The sequence below is a fragment of the Hibiscus syriacus genome, unplaced genomic scaffold (genome assembly GCF_006381635.1).
Source record: "Hibiscus syriacus cultivar Baekdansim isolate YM2019G1 unplaced genomic scaffold, ASM638163v2 tig00116962_pilon, whole genome shotgun sequence".
Taxonomy (NCBI): domain Eukaryota; kingdom Viridiplantae; phylum Streptophyta; class Magnoliopsida; order Malvales; family Malvaceae; genus Hibiscus; species Hibiscus syriacus.
The window spans coordinates 405,798-430,779 of NW_024063488.1; the positions used below are offsets into that span (position 1 = coordinate 405,798).

The window sequence follows — 24,982 nt, forward strand, 5'->3', positions numbered from 1 at the left end:
ATGTTCTAGCAGACTAGCAGTTAAACTAGAAGCATCCTAAATTTAAATACCGTTACTATCTTAGCAAAGTCTCGAAGTTCAAGTCTTACGTCCATTCCATGCAAGTAGTGTGTCATCAATCCCAAACAAAGTTTTGGGAGACCTAAAATGCAGACTACAATTTGCCTCAAAGCCCTACATGTAGATCCAGCGGAGCATTCAAAATAGAACCTAGACTTACTATATACACATGCAGTCGCTAAACCGGAACTCGAGCGATTGTACTAGACTTGAACTCGAACAAGCTATTTTTTGCCAAAGTACGAAAACAGTGTTGGTTGCTTATCACCACCACTCTTGATGTTTCCCTTTTTCTTCGCGGGACTTGCTTCAATTTCTTCTTTAGATGGCTTTGTATCGGCTGAGAACTCCTCGTAATCACTCTTTGTTTGGATCTTACCTACATCCCTGAATGAAAGTGCGGGAACATTTGACTTTGAATCATGGTTCCCCTTATCTGTTGAGGATGGAAGCTCATCATCTGTGCTTTTAGGTTCCTTCTAAGTTCTTCGGCGAATTTGTTTTGACGGATTCATTGCACAAACTTCGGTTCATATTTGATTCTTGTTCCTTTTTAACTTCCCTTGTTGAGAAAAACTTTGAGATCAAATTATTTTCTTGTGTCTTCAATGGTACCTACAAACATAGTTGAAGGTGTTGTACAATGTTGAAATTTTTATCCATGGTGTTGTATCTAGACCAATGATCTGCACTGTGAGCTGTTGAATCCCCAGACTATGAAACCAAATAACATAAATTCCAACATGCCCTACCTCTTTAACACACTCGGGTCCTTCGAAAGACAGTTTACCAATTGCAGGGGTCACCGGATACCATACCTGAGTTGAATTTTAGCACGTAAGGAAAAAAAAACTCGTAACTTTATTATCGTTAAAAATATCTAAAAGGCAGACGTATCATTGTAATTACTCAGATTAACAAGGCTCTCACCAAATCTGGATTTTCATATGGTTTAAGCAATGTATCAATTTTAGAACCATCTAGCCACGAATCCGTTGATCCCTTGTCACCCAAAATTACAGGCATCCTGTCTACACAGAGACATTAATTGAATGTGTTAGTTTAAGACTCCTTAAATTTGGCTATGATGGGAATGGCTGGAATATCTAATTATTCGAGAACAATATCAAGGGAAACAGATAAACAAGGCCATAAATAACGCTGGAATAGTAACCTGCATCTCAAAAATGATCTGAGAAAACAGTTTTCATCATGTACTGGTTACTGGCATTTTAGTAGCTCAGCATAATCAAAAGACTCAGCATATGCAAATCTCACGTACTTAATATGATTCCTAGGAGTATGAGATCAGATAAATCTCTTATCATCAAACTAGAATTATATACTTGAGCCTTTTCACTCACCATGTCATTAACAGATCTTAAAGTTGCCACATTATTGTGGATGAGTCATAAGCATATTCGTCTATGGTCCCCAATTAGGTGATGGATACATCCAAGAAAAAAGCTAGGAGGTGATGGTAACTAAATGAAATAAATTATGAACACATAGAAAGAAAACATGTTCCTATAACTTAATAATACTTCCCATTAATTGCTTATCCTAATGTTGACATATTGATTTAGAAAGAAAAAAATCGAGTACATAACTTCACAGCTCTCACTCACTGTGACAAACCTTAACATAAAATTATAATCCTAAAAGTGGACCACCTCATATTTATTAAAGTAAAACAGAACCTATAACTGTAGAGATTATTAATACTGCAATGCTGAAACTAGCAATTAAAACAATTAAAGTAGAATGACTCACCATGAAGCCACTGCAAAGTTGATGAAGCAGAAGTAGTAAGAATAATAAAAGAGTAAAGTTTCTCACCTGTAGGATGAAATACGCTAATGTGTCATTTGCTCAAATGGATTATAATTTTAAGAGAAAAATACCAAATCTTGGATCTTAACAGAAGAGTTATTCATTAATTAACTAATTTAGATCCGTATAACCCAAAGTAAATAATTGGTTCATATGAGTAAAGCAGGGACCCATAATATAGTACATGTAAATCAACTAGGAGTAGAGAAATTTAATTACTGCACATTCTAAATATGTGAATCTGAATAAAGGACGTCACCTTCAGTGTTCTCCCAAGAATCATAAAGAGCAGCAAAAACTAGAGGCCTACCATCCTCAAAATGAATGTAGTGAGGCTGCTTTCTCGACCCATCTTTCTTCCACTCATAGAACCTGAATGTATAAAAAAGATAGAAACAATGGAGACAATGACATGAAGAATGAAAGAGAGTGATTATCGTAAGATTTCCTATACAGATACAAGAAATGAACCTAAAAAATAGAGCAACTCAAATGGAAAAAACAGCACCACAATAATTGTTCATCAAGATATCATAAACAGAAATTCTATCCTCTAAAATCTACTATTGATTCTTAGTTTTATCGCATTTTCAGGCTTGAGCTATAGCATCTTCATATATATATGCGCTTCAAAATTTGATTTTTCACAGCATAAGACAAGTGCAGCAACAGAATATGTGAATTTTTCTACAAGGAAAATATACCATCCTTGGTTCCATACCCTTCAACTGTCACCACACACTGGCTTTTAGGAAGGAGGCGTCGAAAAGAAGCCTTTTCAGATACCGACTCGGATCGAGCATTGACCTGTGGATTTGCAAAACTGCCAACATTAGAAAAGGTTTTCCCAATTTATGATGTCAAAACTTATATATATGTGTGTGTGTGTGTGTGTATAACTGTGTTTCGTTAAAGCTGGTAGAGATTTTGGAGCTAGGATGGGATTGTCAAGTCAAAATTAACTTGAACTGCAGTAATGGTCCTATAATTTACATAAGCTACCGAAGATTTTGTTGAACATGTTTATACGGCAAATTTTTGGTTGTTTCTTTTATACTTCTTGAAAGGCACTGAAAACTAAAAGAAGAATCATATTTGATTGAAATGAGTAAAATACTAAGATATAACATACATTCAATCACATTTATTTCTTCAAAATGAATGCCCTAAATAGGGAAAATAAACTGCCAATAGATTAAAAAATGGATTTAGACTGAAGACTATACAAAGTTGAACACACTGCTTGGAATAAAGGAAGCTTAAATAAAAGGATTACCATCTTGAAAAAGTCCGGCTTGTCGGTGTTCTTATTGAAACTAGGAATTAGTCCCCATTTCATGCAGTGAAGAACAAAACCTGCTCCGTCTGTATTAGATCCATCGTCTCGTCGAACAACAGGCAAATTCGTTCCCGGGCCAGCATTATACGAAGGACGGTACCTATATGATTTTTCAAATCAAATTCCAAAACCGAGCAAAATAAAAATAAAAAAAGACAGACGCACGAAAGGTGGAGAGAAAAATATCTAAAATACTGATATGGATTAACTGTACCGGTCCATGTTAACATGGCGGGTCGGGCCATTGTTGCGATGGCAAGCTCTGGGGATTTCATCGGCGCGAAGCGTACAACGAGCTCTTCCGCACATCTCCTTTTGCTTTGAATCGAGTTTTGTAAAAACAAATGGTAAAGTATAGTAATGGTCACTTAACTTTTCTTAAAATTTCATTTAGGTCCAAACAACTTTAAAACTTGCAATACAGTCCCCTAACTTTTAAAACTTGCAATACGGTCCCCCAACATTTAGTCTGTTTGCAATATGGTGCCCCAACATTTAGTCTGTTTGCAATATGGTCCCCGACGTAACTGTTGGGGGACCATATTGAAAACGGACTAAATGTTGAGGACTGTATTGCAAGTTTTAAAAGTTGAGGAACCTAAATGAAAGCTTTAAAAAAGTTTAATGACCATTATTATACTTTACCCTATTTTTAATTGAATTAAGTTGAAATAGTTAGTGTTAATTTATTGATATAATAAAATTTATTAAGGGTTATTAAAGATTAATTGTTTATCTTTTCTTTTCATGAAAAAAACAAGTTTTATTTTTTGATTTATGTAGTATTGATATGAATCTGGTTAAATTTAAGAATTATTTTTGATAAATTAAAATTAATATAATATTTTCAATTTTCCATTGTTTGTGTGTGTATATATATATATACATATATTTAAATATACACTTATTAAGTGATTAAAGATAAATTATACGTAGGTATGCCGTCGGCGGCGACCTGCTCGTGCTCGCTATGACAGAGAACCAGGAACTACTGAAAATATTCGATACATACCACATTTGCTCTAATGTTTACACAAAATAACTTCTGAAATAAGACCTCATAATATTGATGAAAACTCCATGCATTTGCTCAAACGCAAAAGAGGGTCTCAAAACATTATAGAATGGCATTTCTGTTCCACTGTAAACAAGACTAACCAAATGCACGCTGCCAGTGTAAATTATGGCATGCCCTTAGCTCATTTACATTTATCGAAGTTGCACCATTTACCTCGGTAGCAAATCACTAGAGAACCCCTTAAAACAATGATTTTCAACACTTGGCCTTCAAAATTTGGAATCTATAATGTCTGTTACAAGATCATTAGCCTCAAAACTAATGCAGGAATCATCCCATTTTCAAGATATTGATGAATACAAATATGCACAAAACTTATCACTTGGAGAAAGCAATTGCCTTAAACAATAGTACTTAAATCCATATAACATACAAAATAGTTGACAACACAAATAAGGGAATGAGATTTGCTAGATATTTGCAGAATATCCAAATCAAAACATGCATCATCAAATCCACTACATATATATGTCTCACCTTCAAATATGAGTGAAGAAGATTGCTCAAATACAGGATATTTGATAAACCTTTGTTCATGTAAATGATTGAAATGGTCATGATGAGCGCCAAACTTGAGACCAGGCCCTGGATCATACACCATTTTCCATGCCACGTCGCCGAAATCATAGCATATTATCTTACCATCAGCCCATATCACAACCTTTGCCTCATTTTTTTCTTGGATCCAACAAAACTCACACCGGAGAACCCGGGTGCAAACGGGAAACACCCCAAGTTCAACTCTGGGAAAACCTTCATGGCATCACCGAGATTCAGACGATGCTTCAAGAACCAATGTGAATAATCGCTTGACATCTGATGGACATTCAAGCCCAAAGCAATGTAAACATGGTATGTCACTGCAAGATGTAAATTCCCATTGATCTCTCCAAAATACCTATGAATCTCAAGCTGATGGTGATCACTTGATGGCGTTGGCATCTGCATTATCTGAAAACTTCCCTTCTCATCATCGAAATACAGCAATTCGTTTCCGCAACTATTCCAATGAAGCTTACCATTACAGAAGACTGCGTCCTCAAAGGCCATGCGTTCATCGTCGGCCTTGAAATTGAATTCGGATACTTTCCAACAATTAGTTTCGGACGCATATATATCCATCTCAAACTCATAAGAATTTACTGACACTTCCCGAACAACGATGATCTTATAATGAGGAGATTTCAGAGTATCAAAAGCCAAACTAACATAAAAATCACAAGCTTTAAAAGGGTTTCTAGGAAAAGATAGCTTCTTAAATTTCTTCGTAGTCGGATTGCAGATGAAATAGCCGGAAACAGAATCGTCCTCATCATCATTATCATCATAATCCAGGGATTATAAAAGAAACAATCCATTACAAGATTGAATCAAGTCGAAGTTAGAGCTCGATATATAATCAAAGAAAGGGACTTTACTGTAATGTCTCAAAGGAACCACGTCGAATTAAGGCGACCACATGTACTGTACTTTCAGCAAAAGAGCAGTAGGCTCGAGAAATCGATCATCATCTCGGTGTTGGTGGCGAGTGTGGGAGAGACAGAACTGAGGGTCTGAAATGAGAGAGAGCCATTGTTTGGAGACACACTTGAACTTGAGGAGGGATTTGGTGGGTAACCTGAGGAGGAGTTGGGTTAACAAATCATGGTTGTTGCCGATCTCTTCTGCAGATCTGTTCATCAATTTAGGCTTCATTGTTGAGATCAGACTGAAACTTTCTAGAAACCCCAATTCTTTGAACAACACTTTTAAAAGAGTAAAGTACCTAAACAATCATTAACTTATGATTCAATGATTCTGTTTTACTATAAAAAAAATTAAATTTTTAAATAATTATTAAATTATTATAAAATCTCTTCACCAAAAAATTAGGGTAAAGTATTGTAATGGTCACTGAACTTTTCTAAATATTTCATTTAGGTCCACAAACTTTTAAAACTTACAATACAGTCCCTAAACATTTAATCCGTTTGTAATATGGTATCTGACGTAAATATTGGAGGACCATATTATAAACGGACTAAATGTTAGGAACTGTATTGAAAATTTTAAAAGTTTAGAGACCTAAATAAAATCTTTAAAAAAATTCAGTGATCATTACTATACTTTACCCAAACAAATAGCGAACTAATGAATTATTGCTTTTTTTTTTTAATTTTATGGGCGGCAAGCAAGAGCGGGAGTACGTTTTTTTTCCTTCTTTTTTGTACTTCGAGTTGGAAAAATCTTGTCCGACCGTTGGATCTCAGAATGCTTGGAGATCGGTGCTTCTAGTCTTTTCAAATTTCCTAATTCTTTCACTAGTTTATTTGGGCCTACGATGAGATTATTTTTGGTGAGATTGACAAATATCAACGATAATAAAATTAAATATTATAGTGGTAAGATTAAAATTAATTGTGAAATATGTGTTTAGATGTAAATGTTACATCTTAAAGTTTGGATTAAAAGTTTTGAATAAAAACCAAACTAGTTTTTTTAATTAAATCTTAAATTTTAAGGTTAATAATCTTTAGAGAATGCGGTTAAAAGATTTTAGTTGTTACCTAGGTTGTGAGTTTAATATCTGTTATGAATAAAATTCTCATTCCCCTTCTTCCTAGGTACAAATTGTTCAAAAAAAATTAATTTTGGGTTGAATTATAAATTTAATGAATTCAAGGGTTAAATGAAAAGTTAAGGGGTTTCATATATGAGTCTTAAGAATTTGGGTACTAAATTAAGCTTCATGTGAAAATAGGGGATAAAAATTAGAATTCCTAAAAGTTTAAGGGTTAATTCACAATTTTTAAAACAATACTAAAAGTTGTTGGATGTCAGATTGCAAACACTAGAAACCTTAAGGCTTTTTTCCGCACATTATCCATTATTTTAAAACATGTATGTAATTGTGTTTTTCTGCAATTGAGGATGAACCGGAAACACCTGCTCTCCGTTCACGAGTCGGGAGACGATGGTGCTGTGTCGGTGAATGTCTCTGTCGTCGTCGCGGAAAGATCTGCCCTCGTGCATCCTCGGGAAGCAGAGACAGTTCTTGGCCTGAAGGATCGATCCCAAACTTACTGTTTTGCATAGGATCCACTCCCCGTTAAAATGGATTGATCCCTTTTCCAAAAAGATCGATCCTTTCGCTGTAAAACACGATAGAAAATCGGTAATTAGGCTTTTATCTGAAACATGACAACCTTAATTTTCAGCAGGACGTGCATGGAGACCTTCAAGCATGCAAAGTACATCAGCACACCACAGCTCGCAGGGACGTCACCTCCTTGAAAAATGACCATAATACCCTTATTACTTTCAAACTTTGTTATTAAATCCAACATCAACAGTTTTCATTTAAATCCCTGAACTTTCCATCTTTTCTGAAAAACTAATAATCAACGGAAAAGGCTACTGTCATTAAATTTTCCGAGTTACCGAAGGAAGCTTATTTATCATTTTTTTAATAAATAAATACAATTTTAGGGTTTTTATCGTCCGATTTTAATCCATAATTCGATCAATCAACGAGGTGCCGATAATTTAAACATGAAACAGAAGCCTCAAGTTTTCTCTCAATTCTTCGCTCATGGATATGTACAACAAATTTTACCTGAAAAATTAAAACTCAGAGACTGATAATCCTCGGATACATGACTGACCAGAAAATCAGCTATGACACTTCCTTTTATTGCTTTTTGGAGGGATTGAATAATCAGTATCTTCTATACTCATTGCACATACTCATACTTTTTAGACAAATTTTTTATATTATTTCCTGTTTTTAACCTTTTTTTTAATTCAACCTTTAAAGGTTTGGCCGACTTCAGCAATACAAGATGAAGACGCTTTCCAAAAAGAAAAAAAATTTATTAAAAATGTTTTCACGTAATGCGTTTTTACTGAAAAAAAGAGCCAATATGAGAAATAATTTGAAATTGGTTTTATTTTTTATATTAATTTCTTATTATATTTGGATCAAAAACCTATTGTATTGACTCTGTCGCATCATATGTATAACCAAACCCCATCACAAGGAACCCAACAATTATATGTTTGAAACTTATTAGTTAAGGTTGAGTAACAAGACCGAGAATATTAAAAAATCGATCTAGATTAAATTAGACAATTCAATTTGGTTTTGATTTTTCATTTGGTGATTCAGTATTAATATTTTTATAATTTGTTCCAAATTAAATCAAATTTTAAAAAATTAATGATCAAAATCAAGTTCATTTTAAATTTGTTATAAGATAAATTTAAAAAATAAACTCTTGAAAATGATTCTTTTGAATTAAACTCGTGAGTTTGCACTTGGTTTAAGCTTGAAGTTTGCTTTTATGGATGTTGAATTTGAAAATAGTGTGTTAGGATTAATGGAGCTCAAAGAACAATTGAAAAAGTGCCAAGAGTGAATGAATTAACCTTTTGAAAATCTTTGGGTATGGAGGAGAAATGATAGGAAAATTTGCACAATGATTTATAGTTATTCAACTTCTAAATCAGGTCTACATCCACTACCTCAGCTCCACACTAAGGATTTTCTAACAAATTCACTAATTTGTTTTTTCTTTTTTACGCTCAAAAGTAACATTTACAATCTCCTTTGTTTTTAAAAGACTAAACTAGAACCACTCCCCTTTTACAAATGATAAGAAATGTAAATAAGAAAACATCACAAAGATATGTGCTTACAATAATTAAACTCACTAAAAAGATAATTAAAAGATTTACAATGAGCTAAAACACATATGTACAAGACAAAAGGGGGGGGGAAAGTGAAAAGGGTTTTTCTCTTGATCTTTATTTCTTGGATAGGTGTTGTAACCTTCTTCAAGTGTCCTTGGAGTGTTTTTATGGTGTGGAATGAGTTTCTAGTCGTTTATGACTTTTGGAGATGAGTTATAACCATTAGAAGCTTTCAAATGCGCATTTAAGGCTATCTGTGCAGGTAGTTTCGAAACTTTGGGGACAATATCAAAACTCTTAAACATACTATTTTTGAAAGTTTTGAAACTCGTACTTAAAAATATGACCATTGAAGAAAATCATACCGTTGAAGCTGTTTCAAGGGGCAAAGTTTCGAAACTTTATCAAAAGTTTCTAAACTCACTGTTCACGGACAATACATGTATGTATGTATGATGAATAGTGACAAATAGTGATTGAATAGTATTTTTCATATTTTAAAGGCTTCAAACATTTCAAACATATTTTAATTAACTCATCCTATGTGTTACGACTAGATTTAGAGGATTACAATAAAAATTTCCAAAACATATTCCAAACAATCTTCGATAATTTAAATCCTCGTTATAAATAACATCTTTAACAAACATAGTTAATAACGATAAAAATCCAACAAGTAAATATTAAACCGTAAGTGATTGTGTAAAATAAAATATGTCATAATCCGTATCGCAGTAAATCTAACATCAGTAACAAAAGCAGTAATCGTCATAAAAATAAGTATTTCAAAATATAGGCACATGTCACCGTAAATGAGAGCAGTTCGAAAAATAAAAACATTACAACAAAATGTTCTGTACGAATGTGTTGATCCTCTAAGTGTCATGTCCGGGGTGCCTATCCAAATGTATCTAAAAGGGGGGGAAAGTTTGAAAAGGTAAGCTAGGGAACTCAATGTGTTCTAATGGTACAAGTAAAACATAATGGGTAAAATAACAAAGAAATAATCCAGTAAAGTATCATAAAAGTCATAGTAAGTTTAAATTCTAACACTCATAATTACCCTTCTCCCGTACACCAAAATGCAGTTCTTCATAATTGCATCCATAAGGGCTTACCTTATGCTCATTGGGTATAAAAACCAACCTAAAGGAACATCTTGGGGCTTGAGAGCCTACCCAAGGGTCGCCATAGGTTCATAAGTAATTACCAGCTTGATCAGAGTTAAACCTCGATACTCTAGTATCCTACCCAAAATAGTATCTCAATAAAACAATTCACATAGTAAACAGTGAACTCAATGATCCATAAATCGACATAATCATATCTTCCAGTGAAAATAAGTAATCAAATAACATATATCAGATAACCATGGTTCATAAACAGTCAAGTTGTAAATCAGTAAATCAATAATTTTGGTAAATCACATTTCAAAACAGATAAAACAATCATATATCACATAGGGAACACACCTGACAAAATGGATCAGTCGACAGTCTACTAAGCACCTGCCTCGCCACGCTTTACAGTAGTGCTCGAACCTAATTCATAAATAACTGAGTTAATATTGAAGTAAAATTTTATTCTAGGTATTCATAGGGTTCACAGGTCATACGAGTAATCACTGGCTTATGAGGTCGAACTGATCGAGAGGAGCTAGGTCGAGCTGTCAAACGGTCGAGAAAGTCTCGAGTACCTTTAAAATAACAATATCTTAGATCAGTCGTTAACAACATAGTGAACAATTAAAATTTGCATATATATATATATATATATATATATTATTTTGATGTCATCCAGTTTCGATTTTATTTTAGAAGTGTGATTCAGTTCATCTTTTATTAAAAAATTGAATAGGATCAAACTGAATACACTTATATTATCATCCATGATCTATTTATTAAAAGTTAAAGTTTTATGATTAAGATTAAATTATAGTGTAAAGTACAAGTGGTCCCCTAATAATAGGATGCTACTTTGTTAAGTTTCCCTGCTATTAAAAGTCATAAATGGTCTCCAAACTATTCAAATATTCCAATCCCGTCCTTTTTCATTAAGAAAAATTGATGATTGTCTAAGTTGAACGTTAACATGTTAATTGAGATATGATAAAATCATATTTTAATGATGTCTAGTGACACCATCGTTGTTTTAAGTATTAGCTCGACGACATAATATTTTAAGAATTTGTCCGATGGCACAATGTAAACGAAGAGTCGATCCACAAAATACAACTCAAAAGGTTCTAAGATCATATTTTATCATATATTAATCAATAGGCTAATGCTTAGCTCAGATTTTTAATGGAAAATAATGAGTTTGGAACATATGACTAGTCGGTGATCATTTTGTAACTTTTAATAGTCGGAGGACTCAACAAAACAACGTTCTATAGTCGAAAGATCATTTTGTAACTTTTAATAATTGGAATACTCAACAAAGTAGTAACTTATAGTCGGGGGACCATTTTGTGTATTTTACCCTAAATAATAAGAATGTGTAAATTAGAAATTAAATTTGTTGTAAATTTGTTGATTCTATTGATTTCTCATTAATCATCCAGCCCATTCACCCTTATGGAGGGCATTGTACCAATATTGGATTCGCTTTTGAGGTAATTTGATCTGGCTCCCAAGAAACGACTGTAACATTCGTATGTGAGATGATGTTTGGGTCCCAACTCTTGGCCCTCTACGCGATTACATGTCAACTCTGTAGAGCACCAATCCCAGCCATGGCTTCCACGATGTGATTGACTCAAGCGACAACTGGACGTAGACACTCCCTGATAACGTAATTCCCCGCAATATTAGGTATCTAACCGTCGACCGTCGAAGTAAGCTGGTTAAAGATAGTTGGGACACACTGATCCATTATGGAAAACGATCTGGTCACTACATATCCCACAACGCATTTGTGCCTTCTTGTGACTAGTTCGTTGTCTGAGTCTATGACCAACTAGGAGCGCTATCATCCAGGCCTTGCACTGGATCCCACATGTCCTCTCTGTGGCATGCTCGCAGAGACTTCTCTTCATGTTTTGCGTGATTGTCATGCAGTGAAAAAACATATGGGAAAGACTTATCTCATCCTCGCTCTCACAAACATTCTTCACCAGCACTCTCTCTGAGTGGATTCGAACCAATCTTGCTTTCCTCGAAATAGTTCTTGATATGTCCTTCTCATGAGGGATTCTTTTTCCTACAGTCAAATGACAAATCTGGAAGCATAGAAACTGTTTCTCATTCACGGATTCATATCTGATCATGGATGATGTTCTTCGCCTGAGTCTCTCTTGGTCCTCACATTTTACTACTACTCATCCTTCCACTGATGCCCTCACGACCTGCCATGAAAAAGCGATAACGTGGAAGCCCCCACCGAATGGCTAGCGTTGTCGTAATACAGACATAGCAGTAGATGGAAGCAATGGCTTTGACGCTATCGGAGGTACAAACTGCAATCCGATCAAGTGAGAGAGCATGGCTAATTGGTTTCCATAAACCAATTGACATAACCTCTCCCCTCCAAGCTGAGCTTTGGGGAATTTACATCGATTTACAGGTCGCATGGAACTATGGTTTTGATCTCTTGCAGGTTCAATCCAACAAATTGTAGGTTATGCATATCCTCAATAATCCTAATGCAAGTTGTGACTTGTTTCCACTTGTGCAAGGCATATCCTCGTTTTGCTGCCACAACTGGTTTACTGAGTTCCTTTGGGTTTCTCGTGAAGAAAATATGGTCGTCGACAGGATGACCAAGCTTACTCTTCCTCGAAACTACGCGATGCACACTTTCTTTGCTTTAGACTCCATTTTACCTTTGGTTGACAAAGATATTATAGGCCCCCATTATGTCAAGTTTACTGTAACTAGTTAAGGATTTATCCTCTTTTTCATTAAAAAAAATTGTTGTTATACAAATGATATTAATTGTGATTCGGTTATCATTTTATAATTATCGATATCTTAAATGATAATTTAATAATATTCCATAATCAAAATACAAAATTAAAAAGTATACTATAATCGAGAAACTATCTGAACAATTTACCCCTATTTTATGAGTTTATTTTATTTTTGTATTATTTTCAATGAGGCCGGCGCCAAAAAAAACCTTTCTCTCTCTTAGTTTCTCACTAAAGGAAAGCTAGGACTTCGAAATTTTGAAATGAAGATAAAAATCTGAGAAGGAGAAAGTGAAGAATGAGTGGGGCGAGACTCTGCGCATTGCTATGGGAATTGGGATACGTAGGTGCAGAGAAATTGGACCCCGATAGCTTCGAGTGGCCTTTCCAATACGACGATACCCGCCCCATCCTCGACTGGATCTGCTCCTCCCTCCGCCCCTCTAACGTCCTCTCCCTCTCCGAACTCTCTCAGTCAGTTCTCTCTCCATTTCTCCTCTCATTCTCTTTGTTTAGGAAACAAAATCAATAGATTAAACCCTCTATTTAGGTTATCATTGATGGAATCGATCTGAATTTGTGCAGCTATGAGCAAATCGTACAAGAAGGGAAGCTGTTGGAGGTCAATTTATCTTCATTACGTGTTTTTTGGCTGCAATTTTTTGGGGCAAGGCATTAATATCTGTGTTTTGTTTGATTGAACAGGGGGAAGACTTGGACTTTGCTTATGATAGCATTTCGGCATTCTCCTCGAGGAGGGACAACCAGGAGGCAGTTTTTGGAGCTGAAGAAGGATTAAAAGATATTCGGTATTTCTATTGCTTTATCTCTGTACACCACTCGCACATGGCATTGTGTCATTATTGGCATTTCCTTTAATATTTTTCTTCTTGCTATATAAAGAGATTAAGCATAATACAACTTAAGATTAAGCTGTTAATCCTGGATACATTTGGCTAAGGGGTGGTGTTGGTGTGATATTTTTAGATAGCTGGGATGCATTCTTCTTGATGTCACATTTTCGGAGAGGATTATATATTTGTATTGTACTCCAGAATAGCTTGTTATACTGATGGTTTTCTTTTTGTCTGTAGGGATGCAACTGCAGCGTATAGGGCTGAAGCCTTAGAGCTTCAGAAACAACTTAGGCATTTGCAGTCTCAGTTTGATATGCTTACAGGTCAGGCTTCAGCTTTGATCCATGGCAGACGGGCACGAGTTGCTGCAACATCTACTGCTAATGGACACCTTACAACAATAGATGATAGTCTCTCAGGAAGGAACTTGCAGGTACGTAAATCTAGCCTATCTCTTGTCACTTTAAATATTTGTAATATTTTATGTTCAAATTTGATCAAACTGGGATGGAATGTATATCTCTGAGTTGTTGTTTATGCTGCATGACTTGGTTCTGCAGCACAGAGTATAAAAGGAATTAAATGAAAAATAATCTTAAGATCTAGCTTTTCTTTCTTTTTTTTCCCCATAGCTTTCTTCTCAGTGGAACTTGTATATCTGCTTTAACATTGAAGAAGTACTTGTCCTTTTTTCCCCTTTTGTGGTTTAGATGAATGAAGTTCTTGGAAAAATAGCATCTACAGCACAAGAGCTGGCGCATTACCATTCTGGAGATGGTACTGTTTTAATTTTTATTATGTTAAGATCTATGCTGTTATGTTCATTTCAAAATGATGCATTTGGTTTTGATCCAATTGTGTAAGAGGCTGAGCTCGGTTTGGGTTTGACTTAGGTCAACGAAGACTGCCCCTTACCCTGCATAATTTATAATGCATTACGTTTTGGAAGCCTATCAGTTTGCTTGTATTACTTTGAATCTCATTGTCTGTTGCATTACGTCTGTAACTGTGTATTTGGTTATTTTCATGGTGATAAATTAATGTTTATGGTGTTTCCTTTGTTGGTTCTCAAAAATCATGTCAAATAGCAAATGGATATAGGAGCTTGAGATTTTGTGTGCTTAGCATTAGGGGAATGCAAGAATAGAGGGGAACTTTTCTAGTTGCATGCTTCTTGTTGATAAGCTTTAACTCATTACATGCAGAGGAAGGCATTTACTTGGCTTATTCTGACTTCCATCCGTACTTGGTTGGGGATTCATCCTGCATAATGGAGTTAAATCAGTGGTTTGCCAAGCAACTAGATACGGTATGATCTGGAAATACCATTTTTTTTAATCTCATTTCTTTCTGCAGCAGAGTCTTCAAAAATTTTATCATAGACATTTCAGAGTTTTTGTCAAGCATCATTTTTCTCCCTAGTGTAAAACTAAGGGAAAGAAATTCCTTGAAAAAGATTTCAGGAGAGATTAGAGGTTTTTATATACCAATAACCGAATTAACTGGTTAAAACATCAAAATCAAATATATTGAACCAATTTTATTGTTAAAACCGAAATAACCTAACCAAATTTCTTCTTAACCAAATTGAAATAATTGCATAAACCGAACTAATACATTTTTTTTCTTTTTAAGATTTATTTATTTATAAAATAAAAAATTACCATCGTCAAATTAAACATATATATGCAATTAATTAAATTAATTAGATAATTGGGTTGAGTTATTTAATATTTGTATATTTAATTTCATATTTAGATTAAATTAATTATTTGGTCAATCCAATTGTGTTTATATTTTAATTTTTAGGTTGAGTTTATATTTCGAGTATAGTTGGGTTGGGTTTTGTATGGGTATTGGATATTTGAAGATTGGGATGGGTATGAATACGAGTTTAGGGTTTATTTATTGATTAAAAATTAACCAGTTTATTTGGTTTTGATATTCAAAACTGATAACTGACTAAAACTGATGAAGCCAATTAAGCTTACTAAAACTGATAATTTTGGTTAAATCAGTTCGGTTTGTTTGGTTAATTTGGTTTAATCAACTTTTTCCTCACCCCTAGGGGAGAAAATTCAAGAGTACGAGGCAGACAAAGAAATCCTTCCCCAAAGGAGAGTAACAAAATGAAGCATTTCAATTTAAGCAGAGTGTATATCATGTAATTACCATACTATTTAGTTGTATCTAATAGTTTTGTGAAGCAGTTCACTTTCCTGAAAGTATACATATGGGACTATGCCTAGTTAATATTTGATTATCCTCATTTCTCATGTTCTGTAGTGATGATGTTAATTTTAATTCCTCTAATTAATATCCGTGGACACTACTCTTTAAAGTATATAGCATGTAGTTTGGCAGCTCACTAACTGGAACACTTGCATATAGATTACTGTCAGCCTCTTATCTCCATATGGCAATAGATGTTCTAGTGCATATTGTAGATTGTATTTGTTTCTGGTTGCCTAAATATATGATGCGTCCAAACCATTAACACTTATGCCAAAGTAGTGCTGGTTACCTTCTTGTTTCCGAAGTGTCTGCACAAGGAATAACAAATACCATAAGGCAATGCATCAGTTGGAAATTTATAGGAGTTTTAATTTCTTATAATACATCATTTGATCTTGTGTGCTGGTGCGGGTCAGAGGGAATAAAAGCTACTGATAGTTTTAATTATTTTTGGTCTTCAGGGGCTGACAAGCTGTATTCAGTTTTCATGCTGCTACTTATGATGATAATAATTCATCTGGTAAACTGTTTGGTTTAAAATATCTGACCTGCAACTTGGACGTGCTAACTGCTAAATCCAAGGTTGTGGAGACTTGAATAGCAAAGACAATGTGTTAGAACATCTGTCTTGGTCTCCTTTATTAAGAATTAGAGCTGCCCCAGGATTGGGCAATAGTGACTTTGGTTTGTGATACTATGAAACTCTGCTCTCATTTCAATTCAAGCAAGGCAATATTTTGCTCTGCAACTATTTTAGTAGGTTACCATCTTGAAAAGTTTCTTGCTAATTTTCATGTCTTTAATGAGGTCGAAGTTTTCTTGCATCTTTGGTAGTCATTTTTATATGCTTTTATGTAACAAAGTAGGTTTAATTTTTCAATCAATGCTTGATTCTCGAGGTATTATAAGTTAAAATGTGCAAGTCAGTTTTTTTGTCTTGAACAGTTTTCTTAAATACATACGGTAATATAAGTTAAAATGTGCATTTCTTAATTTCAGTTTTGGGTACTCTTTTCCCCTTCTGCTGTCACGATTAAGCTTTGGCTTGATCGAGTTATGAGGGAGGTTTTAACGAGGCCCTCTTTACCTTTCAATTTTGTTGTTGTTGTTGACTCAATTAGTAATTTCGCACAGGTTCCTTTTCAATTAGTTGCTGAAGAGGGTAAATCAAAATGCTCATGGGTTAGTCTTGATGATGTCTCAAACAACTTAGTAAGAGGTATATCACTATATTGCTCTTAGAGTAAAGCTCTGTGGTTTCCTTTTAGTAATGGTATGCTTTAGATTCAAGGAATAAGTATTTCTTTTGCTTATTCTTATATATGTATACTGTTATTTCATAATTTAATGGTTGAAAGAGTCTTCAGCAGAACCTGTTCCCAGATTATCTTTGTAGTGGAAAACGAGAAAGTTCATCTTTCTCTTGTCTTATTGTGCCTTTATTCTAAATTTCTCTGTCTTTGTGCTCTTGTTCCTTTTATCTTTTCCCATCTTTTATTTTTTTTTTGCAATTTCCGTATTTTCTTAGTATTTATTTGAACCAATGAAATATATGATTTTCCCGTTTAAAAGACTAATGTGCTGCTTTTTTAGAGCCTCTTTGAGCGGTTAAGCTAAAAGTACGTCATTATAAAACAAGCAAAAGCATTATACAAACAGTAACAACTGGCTTTGTGCAATGATTTACCTCTTTCTAAAAATAGGTGGGGTTAACTATGTATTTTAATGACCCACCTTAAAATACGTTTCTATTCATAAGGATTCCTTGATTATGGATCCTTCATTAGCAGATTCCTACTCGCCCTACAGTTCTATGAAGTCTTCTTCATTCCCTTGGGTACCTCCCCCTTCTGGTTTTTTTAAATTGAATGTGGATGCAGCCGTTAGTAGTGACTGGAAGAAATCGGGTATAGGAGGTATTTGGAGGGATCATTCAGGTTCAGTCCTAGGTTCTTTTCAAGAGTCAGCTGGTCCGGGACCTCCGACTATGATCGAACTTAAAGCTATTCAGAGGGGTATTTCATTATATGCTTCTGCTCAAGGGAGGGTTAAAGATAGGCTGATTGTTGAGAGTGATAGCAGGGTTGCAGTAGACTGGATCAACAATGTCAATTCATGCCCAGTTGTTTATGCATTCGTTGTTAGTGATATAGTTGACAATCTTAGATTTTGGGGGGGGGGGTTATAAATTGGGTTGCAAGGTCAGCTAATATGGATGCCGATGCTTTAGCAAAGGCTGGAATAGGCTAATTTTTATGTTGTTTGCTGTTTCAGTTTAGCATTTGATTCCTGTTCGGGTGGGATTTATAGACTGTTGTAAGGGTTATTTCGAAGAGATCTATCGAGGTTGTAATCTTATTTTCTTTAATGAAAATCTAAGGCGCTCTTTTCCTCCTTCCAATGATTAAGGAGCTTCTTTTCAAGCTCCATTAATCAAGAAGGAGGTTTTTAATGAGGCCTTCTAATCTTATAAAAAAAAAATGACCCACCTTAAAATTGTCCTTTGGATATTTTTCCATTTTAATATATTTTAACTTAAGTTTCTGTTAGAGGAATATGAGTCATTGAATGTGTATTTATCTGTTATTTTGAACATTTAAGGCGAATATTTGGAAGGCCTTTTCATTTTCTCACGTGTGATTCTTTGCAAATGCTTAATTAAAGGAAGATTTTGAACGTTCTGTTATGTGCTTTGCAAGTTTTACCAAATGCGCTAGTTATGTTTTTTTAGATTGTATTTTTAACCTTTGAAGATGTTATAGGCTCATCTGCCAAAGATGTAGGTGCAAAGGTATGAAGAAAATGATGTCATGCACACATACTATATTTTAAAGATAGCGGAATATTGACTTAAACGTGGCTCTGCCAGATTATATAGTCCTAGTTTTATGTAGTAGCACATCAACTGGTAAACTTACGTTTGTTTTTGGTTCTCTTATTATCTAAATGCAGCGGATTTAGAGAAGTCACACCATCAACGTGTATCTGAATTGCAGCGGCTTCGCTCCATGTGTGTGTTCTTTTTAATCTTTACAAGTTTCTAAATATTCTTTTTTAATCATGGTTTAAACCTGTTTCTGTTCAACTAATTTTATTATTTGAATATTCGTAGTTGCTGAGGAAATTTTGGTTTTGTAGGAGATAGGAGAAAATTTTTCTTTCCATATCGCATTTTCCCTTTTTACAATAATAAAGTAGAATGATTATTGCTACAAATTATTTCTTACAGTTGCATCAAGTTATATATAGGCTTAAAAAACAAACAGATAAAAACTAGTTTCGTCTGAAGTCAGAACATTTGAGATTAGTTCTTCAGCAGCATGTCATATGATGTTGCGGTGACTTTTAATTTAAATTTATTGGTCATGATTTGACAGATTTGGAACAAGTGAAAGACAATGGGTAGAAGCCCAGGTTGAGAATGCCAAGCAGCAAGCCATTCTCATGGCACTTAAATGTCAAATATCATCAGATGAAGCTCATATTCATCTTGATCTTCATTCCCTTAGGTATTGTTTTACAATTCAATTCATTATTTATAAGAATTCAGGCACTCAGCGTACAAGACTTTGAGTTCTCAATTCATTAACCAATTCCTTGATTAATTGCATCCATCTCGCTGTTTAACTGATCCTGTAAAGCAACACCTTTGTTGTGTTCAAATGAACTTTGCCGTAATGGGAAATGCCTTTGATCTGCTTTTAGGGAATCCATATGCTGGGGTTAGCAAAATATGGTAAAAATCATTTAAAAAGAAATTTTGATAAAAAAATATCCATCCCAACCACAATTTTATAATCAAATGTTTATATAGACTTAATTATCACTTTATTATCATAAGACTAAGAAGTGTTCTACTCTTGAAAATTAACTTCAAAAAAGGCCTGAGTTTGTTAATGCTGTGGCTCATCATCCCTGGAAAGACCTATAGAAATCTTCCTACTTATTATGATTGTTACATACTCGTGATTATAATTTGCAGAAGAAAGCATGCTGAATTGGTCGGAGAAGTTTCAAACCTTTATCACAAAGAAGAGAAGTTATTATCCGAGGTTCGCTTGAGTATTTTTCTCTGTCTTTTGCATTTCCTTATTTTACCCAAATCTTCTATATATCCGGTGTTAAGTGGCTGTGGTTTCAGCATAAGGGGTGTATGAGATGTTATGTGGTGTTTTCTGCCATCACTTATGTTTTGGGCTGGTTGTGACTTTATCTTCAAGTTAGAACACTTTATCTGCCATCACTTATGTTCATAAATTATTGTATTTCTGTATGTCCTAGTCCTTGTTTTGGAGGTCAGGGATTTACTTAAGTTGACTCTTTATTTTTCTGTTTCCACCTCTCTTTTTCCAGACTATTCCAGATCTTTGCTGGGAGTTAGCGCAACTCCAGGACACATACATTTTGCAAGGTAGAGTTTCCCTTCTTTTCTTTTTGAGAACTGAAAGTAGGTCAACAGTTATGTCAGTGATCATATTGTAATTTTATCTCCTTTTAGGTGATTATGATCTAAAGGTTATGCGGCAAGAGTTCTATATTAGCAGACAAAAAGCGGTATGTTTGGCTATTATTCAAAAGTTTTTATTTTTTTATATCTTGCTTGGGCTTCTTTTCTTTTTTCCCCCATAAAAAGCAGAACCATATCCTAGATTTTTTAGGGCCATGTAGCTTTTGCTTCTTAGTTTTTAGTGGAGATATAATGCATTTAGCTTAGGTGAGAAACTAAGAACAGGCACGTGGAATAATCACCATTTTACAGTACCTGTTAAGAAAAAAAATGTTCCTGTTGCATGTCAGTTGTATTCAATCATGTCTACTGTTGGTTAGACTTGATGCTTCCTCTTGAGAAAATATAGCAGTTCAGTGAAAAATATGGAAGTTGATAACTGTTCCAGTTAAATAATTCATGTTTTATAGCACACTCTAATTAAATATGTTTGACATGTTACTGTGATCAAGGACCAGTGTAGCGTTCATATTTTTACTAGCATCAGAACCACTTGAACAACATTAACAAATTGTTTAAAGTTGTCCCCCCCCCCCCAAGTTATACACTGCCACTAAGCATTCTCCATTCTTTTTGCAGTTTATCAATCATCTGATCAATCATCTTGCAAGGCATCAGCTCTTAAAAATAGCTTGTCAATTGGAAAAGAAGAACATGCTTGGAGCATATTCATTGCTTAAAGTTATTGAATCAGAGCTTCAGGCATACCTGTCAGCAACCAAAGGCCGGGTGGTATGTTTGATCTTATGGATGTGGTCTGGTATTTTTATGTGCATCCTTATATTTCTATCAGTGTCTTTTTCTATGATGCCCAAAGGGACATTAATACATTTATCACATCTAAGTTGCCAGTTGCTGCTCTCCTATTTTGGGATTGTATGAATTGTGATGTTGCACATTTTTGTTTCGGCTTTCTGTTTGTGATATGGTCCACGTTAATGTCTAAGCTTTGAGTATTAGAGGTTGAATTGAAGTCTCTATTTTTTGGTGTAAGATAGCTTTTTTTACTTGTACTAATATTAAAAAGAACAAGGCAAAGAACACTATCAAATTCAAATTATTTATCATTGTTTTAAAGATGGAAGTAAGAAGAAAAAGATGTTTCAATAAAATTCCTGTAGGTCTTTAGCTTGGTGAATTTTGTTCTGTTAGTATTTGAAGGCAAATTAGAACTTTGGACATTCTCATTGAGTACAGTACATGTGTTGCTACCAAGGAGGGTAATTAATTCTCAGCTACTGGTTAAAAAGTTCTTTGATATTAAATCTAGAGTGTTCTTTCTGAAGTGCTTTTTGGATCCTTTTTCTTTTACATCTTGGTTCAATTCTATCTGAGACAGTAGTCTTTAGGGTGCTGTTTCAGATTTCCTTGGAAATCCTAACATGGAAAACTATTTATTATCATTTAGGGTCGTTGCTTGGCACTAATTCAATCTGCATCTGAGGTCCAAGAGCAAGGTGCAGTTGATGATCGGGACACTTTTCTGCATGGTGTTAGAGACCTTTTAAGCATCCATTCAAGTAATGTCCCCATGGTTACATATTTAGACCGGATTATTGTTTCAATACGGGGTTTTTGTTTAGCTGAAGGATTTTGATTTGTGGTTGCTTTTGGCATTTCCTTTAGATGCACAGGCTGGTTTATCAACATATGTATCTGCTCCTGGCATTGTGCAACAAATATCTGCTCTGCATTCGGAATTGATGGCTCTTCAATCCGATCTTGAGAATTCTCTTCCTGAGGACAGAAATAGATGCATCAATGAGCTGTGAGTTATTCTATTTTGCTTGTATTTTAGAAATTTTCTTCAACGTTACTATTCGAAACACATTTAAAATACTTTCTGAGTTAGAATTGTGTTTGATGAATTTTGAGCATCTGGTATTTCCTTATTGTGCCAGGTGCACTCTGATTCAAAGTTTGCAGCAACTATTATTTGCATCTTCAACAACTGCACAACCAATATTGACACCTCGGGTATGTCCAACTATCTGTGCACAGCCGTGTCGATTTTACCCTTCATTTCCACTTGAACAATGATTCTGTTAATTATCATAGCCTCATTACTCGGCCTTTCTTTTGCATGATAAAATTCACGTGCTTTGCTGACATTTTGATTCCCCCCTTTAGCCTCTAATGCAAGAGCTGGATGAAATGGAAAAGATCAATGCAAAACTCTCTGCCGCAGTCGAGGAGGTTACCCTTGAGCATTGCAAAAAGAACGAGGTAATCGGAGTTGATAAAACAGTTTCCCTCATGGATGAAGTCTTGCATATCACTTCATACGATTACAACCATTTTCAGTTCCCATTCCACTATATGCTCAATTTATCACAGTTGAACATATGGCAGATAATCTTTTGAGAAGTCCTTTTAACCAGTGGTCGAAAAATTTTGGTATGATATGCAGATTGTAAAACATCATTCGCAAGAGGTTGGTCTTCAAAGGCGGGTGTTTGTGGACTTCTTCTGCAATCCGGAGCGATTGAGGAGCCAAGTAAGGGAATTAACTGCTCGTGTTCGAGCTTTGCAAGATTCCTAATCCTTTCTGTTTGGTATATGATGAAAGATATTCGTTTTTATGTGTGAAAATCCGGTTTCAATGTTTGATACTACCTTTTGGTTTGTTTTTTTAATCACCGCAGTTCTTTTCCCTGAAAAAAGGAACAAATTATACAAGTATCAGAAAATTTATATTTGATTATAGTTATTTTCATTATATTACGTAAGGCTTTAATAAAGTTTTACTTCTACGGTAACAAATCTGATTTTTTATTAGAAGTTAAAATAATGTATTTTATTTAATGAGCCCCTAATACCTTAAAAAATGTATTTTAAAAATATTAAATCTAAAGTGGTGGAGGGTGGAGAGGTAGACAGATCTCGTGTTCAAGGGTGAGTATATACAATTTGATGGGGAAACGAATTTAGAAATTCTAGGGGATGAAAATATATTTTTAATATAAAATATAAAGAAAATATATGAAAATTTGAAATTTTTAGAGGGGCAGTTGCCTTTATTTAAGTCTATCAATACCATCAAATTATCGGTTTTTCTATTTTATTTCTCTTCACATCTACTTCTAATAATCACTTCGTCTGTTGTACGTTAATACTCTAATAACGCAAAGCAAGTTGGCTGAAAGGCCTGACCTTTAAACGACCCGGATTCTGGTGCCAAGGGTTCAAATTTAGTAAAAGGGAATCAAATGAACATGGCTTCTCAACAACTCATAATGCATCAAAAGATGAATATGAAATAAATAAATAAATTATAGAAACATCAACAATGCGCTCAAAATTAGTGGGGAAAGATGTGAATTTCTTCACGCAAATTTTTTGGGACAAACTAAATAAACAGTCATTAATGTTTTTCTTTTCTCCATTGATATTTCAAAACTAACGATTTGATCATTAATGTTATCGATTTATAAGAAATCTTTATAAGCACGACAATGGCGATAGCTATGGAGATGCATGATGTGAAAGGAGAGTGGTGAAGGCCATTTCTTGTGTGAATTTGATGCTGGTTTTGAATGAGATTGATGACCATTCTTTAAATCCTGAGAGAATGCTCGAGAGGTTTCTAAGATGAATTATCATTCCAAGTTAACTGTTAACCCAGGTAATCTGCTTGGTCTTTAAGTTACTTTGATGATTGCTAATACGTTTTTAACTGCGACAATTCCAGTTTACGATGGTTGAGATTAGAGGTGCACAAAAAATCCGAATATCCGATTTTGTGTAAAAAATATCCGAAACCGGATTTGGGAAAAACCAGTTTTTTTTAAACCGGATCGGATATTTTAAAACCGGATAGTATAACCGGTTTGAGAAAAAATTGGATGACCGGATTTTTTACCGGATTAAAAACCGGTTTGAAAAAAACCGGATAAAAAACCAGTTTTTTATCCGGGAAAAAATTCGGTCTGGGGTTTAAAAAATTGGATGACCGGATTTTTTACAGGATTAAAAACTAGTTTTTTTAAAAAACTAGTTTTTTTTCAAACCGAAACCGGTTACACCGGTTACATCATCCGGCCCTCCAAACCGGTTATGATCCAAACCGATTTTTTTATAAACCGATTTTTTGGCTTAGTGAAAAAACCGGATCGGTTATCCGATCCGGATCGGATTTAAATCCGACTATGTGCATCTCTGGTTGAGATCAAGGTAGGGTCTTCTACCATCTTTTCCGTGAAACCTGATCTAAAATAAAGTTGTGTTTTTCAAGGATTTAATGGACCATTTGTGTAAGCTGGCTTTACATTTACATCCTTGTTTCCTTTTCCTCTATATGTTAAAATTAATTCAATTCGATTATGAATTTTCTTATATATTTTGGTTCTCAATGATTAAATGAATAGTTATTATTCTTAGAAGTCTTGGGTTCAAGCATGACGCTTATAAGGGTGTTTGAGCTTTCATTGTCAAATGATCGAGAGCCTTTCTAACATATACTACCGTATAATCACAAAAATAAAGTGATATC

General features: G+C 34.5%; 2 protein-coding genes and 1 pseudogene across 3 annotated transcripts; 1 reads left to right on the forward strand and 2 right to left on the reverse strand.

Moving 5' to 3' along the window:
• Nucleotides 1–134: 134 nt before the first annotated feature.
• On the reverse strand, nt 135–3,564 carry LOC120190383 (annotated as a pseudogene).
• Nucleotides 3,565–4,964: 1,400 nt separating this feature from the next.
• On the reverse strand, nt 4,965–6,005 carry LOC120190128 (F-box protein At2g40925-like). The gene is made up of 2 exons (XM_039193257.1): nt 5,776–6,005; nt 4,965–5,514 (listed from the first exon to the last, which is right to left on the reverse strand). Exons 1-2 carry the CDS (start codon nt 6,003–6,005, stop codon nt 4,965–4,967), a joined length of 780 nt encoding a protein of 259 aa, XP_039049188.1.
• A 7,108-nt stretch (nt 6,006–13,113) lies between these two features.
• LOC120189969 (AUGMIN subunit 3-like) lies at nt 13,114–23,125 on the forward strand. Of its 2 annotated transcripts, none has more exons than XM_039193102.1 (18): nt 13,114–13,365; nt 13,477–13,513; nt 13,597–13,700; nt 13,986–14,181; nt 14,459–14,525; nt 14,954–15,057; nt 17,118–17,202; nt 18,936–18,993; nt 19,361–19,492; nt 19,966–20,035; nt 20,337–20,394; nt 20,482–20,537; nt 21,070–21,222; nt 21,899–22,010; nt 22,117–22,258; nt 22,392–22,467; nt 22,621–22,716; nt 22,901–23,125. In XM_039193102.1, exons 1-18 carry the CDS (start codon nt 13,190–13,192, stop codon nt 23,030–23,032), a joined length of 1,854 nt encoding a protein of 617 aa, XP_039049033.1. In that variant the 5' UTR covers nt 13,114–13,189; the 3' UTR covers nt 23,033–23,125. The 2 variants fall into 2 exon arrangements, with proteins under 2 accessions (XP_039049033.1, XP_039049034.1); XM_039193103.1 differs by having other exon boundaries at nt 18,939–18,993.
• The last annotated feature ends 1,857 nt before the right edge of the window (nt 23,126–24,982 follow it).